The following is a 2,500-nucleotide window of genomic DNA, read 5'->3' on the forward strand; positions in this document are numbered from 1 at the left end:
CCTAGGAGAACTGGTGAGTTACAAACTAACATACACTCTCTCTCTGTCTCAAACACATATCAACACAAACACCTTCTGTCTCTCTCACGCATTTTCACCATCTATCTCTCAAAACACACACTTTCAGATGAACACATAAAACACACCATACATTGTATCAGTCTGTCTCTCTCTCTCTCTCTCTCTGCCCGGGACTACAATCATTTCAGGTTTTTCCAATTCAGGAAGTAAATGTCGTTCTTTATCATCATAATGATCTCCATCCTCCTTCCTCCCCTCCCTTCCTCAGGGTCCTCCAGGCCGGCCGGGTCTCAACGGGGCTGATGGGATACCAGGTCCTCCAGGGAACATCCTCATTGTTCCGGTAAGAACACACACCGTAACATTTTTGGAATGTTCATTCGAATCGTTCAACTGAAATTGTTACTAATATGTTCACCGCAAACACAACCCTTGTTGAATACACACCTGGTTTCTAAATAAGACTGACAACTAGCAGCTATCGGGACCTCCAGGAGCCAGGTTAGTAGCCTGCAGTAACCTCTTCCTGCCACCGGGAGGACTACTGACAACAATATTTATATACATATATATTTTATCCTTTATTTAACTAGGCAAGTCAGTTAAGAACAAATTCTTATTTACAATGACAGCCTAGGAACAGTGGGACGTTCCGCTAGCGAAACGCCTCACCAATATCCAATGGTAGAGCGTGGCGCGAAATACAAAAACCTTAAAAATGCTATAACTTCATTTCTCAAACATATGACTATTTTACACCATTTGAAAGATAAGACTCTCGTTAATCCAGCCACATTGTCCGATTTCAAAAAGGCTTTACAGTGAAAGCAAAACATTAGATTATGTCAGGAGAGTACCCAGCCAAAAATAATCACACAGCCATTTTCAAAGCAAGCATATATGTCACAAAAAACCAAACCACAGCTAAATGCAGCACTAACCTTTGATGATCTTCATCAGATGACACTCCTAGGACATTATGTTATACAATACATGCATGTTTTGTTCAATCAAGTTCATATTTATATCAAAAAACAGCTTTTTACATTAGCATGTGATGTTCAGAACTAGCATAGCCACCGAAAACATAAACGTTGACAAAATACATAACAATTATTTTAAGAATTATAGATACAGAACTCCTTTATGCAATCGCTATGTCAGATTTTAAAATACCTTTTCGGCGAAAGCACATTTTGCAATATTCTGAGTACATAGCTCAGCCCCAACTTCGGGGCTCACTAAACTCAGAATTACTATTAGAAAAATTGGATTACCTTTGCTGTTCTTCGTCAGAATGCACTCCCAGGATTTCTGGGAGTGCAAATGTTGTTTTGGTTCCAAATAATCCATAGTTATATCCAAATACCTCCGTTTTGTTTGTGCATTCAGGTCACTATCCAAAGGGTAACGTGCAAGCGCATTTCGTGACAAAAAAATTCTAAATGTTCCTTTACCGTACTTAGAAGCATGTCAAACGCTGTTTAAAATCAATTTGTATGCTATTTTTCTCGTAATGATATTCCAACCGTACAACGTTGTATTCATTCAAAGAGGGAAAGAAAAAAATGGCGAGGTCTCGCGCATCTCCAGTCTCTCTGTCACCAGGCAGTCCACTGACAAACTGGACTGCTGTTATCTGCCCAGAGACAGGAGACGCGTCAATCCGGTTTATGAAGGCTTTAGAGAGCCAATGGAAGCCGTAGAAAGTGTCACGTAACAGCACAGATACTGTAATTTCGATAGAGATGCAACAGAAGGACTACAAATTGTCAGACAGGCCACTTCCTGCTTGGAATCTTCTTTTTGCCTGCCATATGAGTTCTGTTATACTCACAGACACCATTCAAACAGTTTTAGAAACTTTAGAGTGTTTTCTATCCAAATCGACTAATAATATGCACATTCTCGCTTCTGGGCAAGAGTAGTAACCAGTTTAAATCGGGCACGTTTTTTTATCCGGCCGTGAAAATACTGCCCCCTATCCCAGACAGGTTAACTGCCTTGTTCAGAGGCAGAACGACTGATTGTTTACCTTGTCAGCTCAAGGAGTTGATCTAGCAACCTTGCAGTTACTGGCCCAACGCTCTAACCACTAGGCTACCTGTCTCTGACCACTAGGCTACCTGTCTCTAACCACCAGGCTACCTGTCTCTAACCACTAGGCTACCTGTCTCTAACCACTAGGCTACCTGTCTCTAACCACTAGGCTACTTGTCTCTAACCACTAGGCTACCTGTCTCTAACCACTAGGCTACCTGTCTCTAACCACTAGGCTACCTGTCTCTAACCACTAGGCTACCTGTCTCTAACCACTAGGCTACCTGTCTCTAACCACTAGGCTACTTGTCTCTAACCACTAGGCTACCTGTCTCTAACCACTAGACTACCTCTCTCTAACCACTAGGCTACCTGTCTCTAACCACTAGGTTACCTGTCTCTAACCACTAGACTACCTGCCGCCCCATGCAAAAGTCTG

General features: G+C 42.0%; 1 protein-coding gene across 1 annotated transcript in view; it reads left to right on the plus strand.

Moving 5' to 3' along the window:
* LOC115184962 (collagen alpha-1(XI) chain) overlaps window positions 1-2,500 on the plus strand; it is a 56,959-nt gene that overhangs the window by 7,352 nt on the left and 47,107 nt on the right. The window contains exons 7-8 of the mRNA XM_029745542.1: window positions 1-13; window positions 290-364. The exon at window positions 1-13 is cut by the window's left edge and continues 50 nt beyond it. Of these exons, the coding sequence (XP_029601402.1) occupies window positions 1-13; window positions 290-364 (88 nt within the window). The remainder of the gene's footprint in view (window positions 14-289; window positions 365-2,500) is intronic.

The sequence above is a fragment of the Salmo trutta genome, unplaced genomic scaffold, assembly GCF_901001165.1.
Source record: "Salmo trutta unplaced genomic scaffold, fSalTru1.1, whole genome shotgun sequence".
Classification (NCBI taxonomy): Eukaryota; Metazoa; Chordata; class Actinopteri; order Salmoniformes; family Salmonidae; genus Salmo; species Salmo trutta.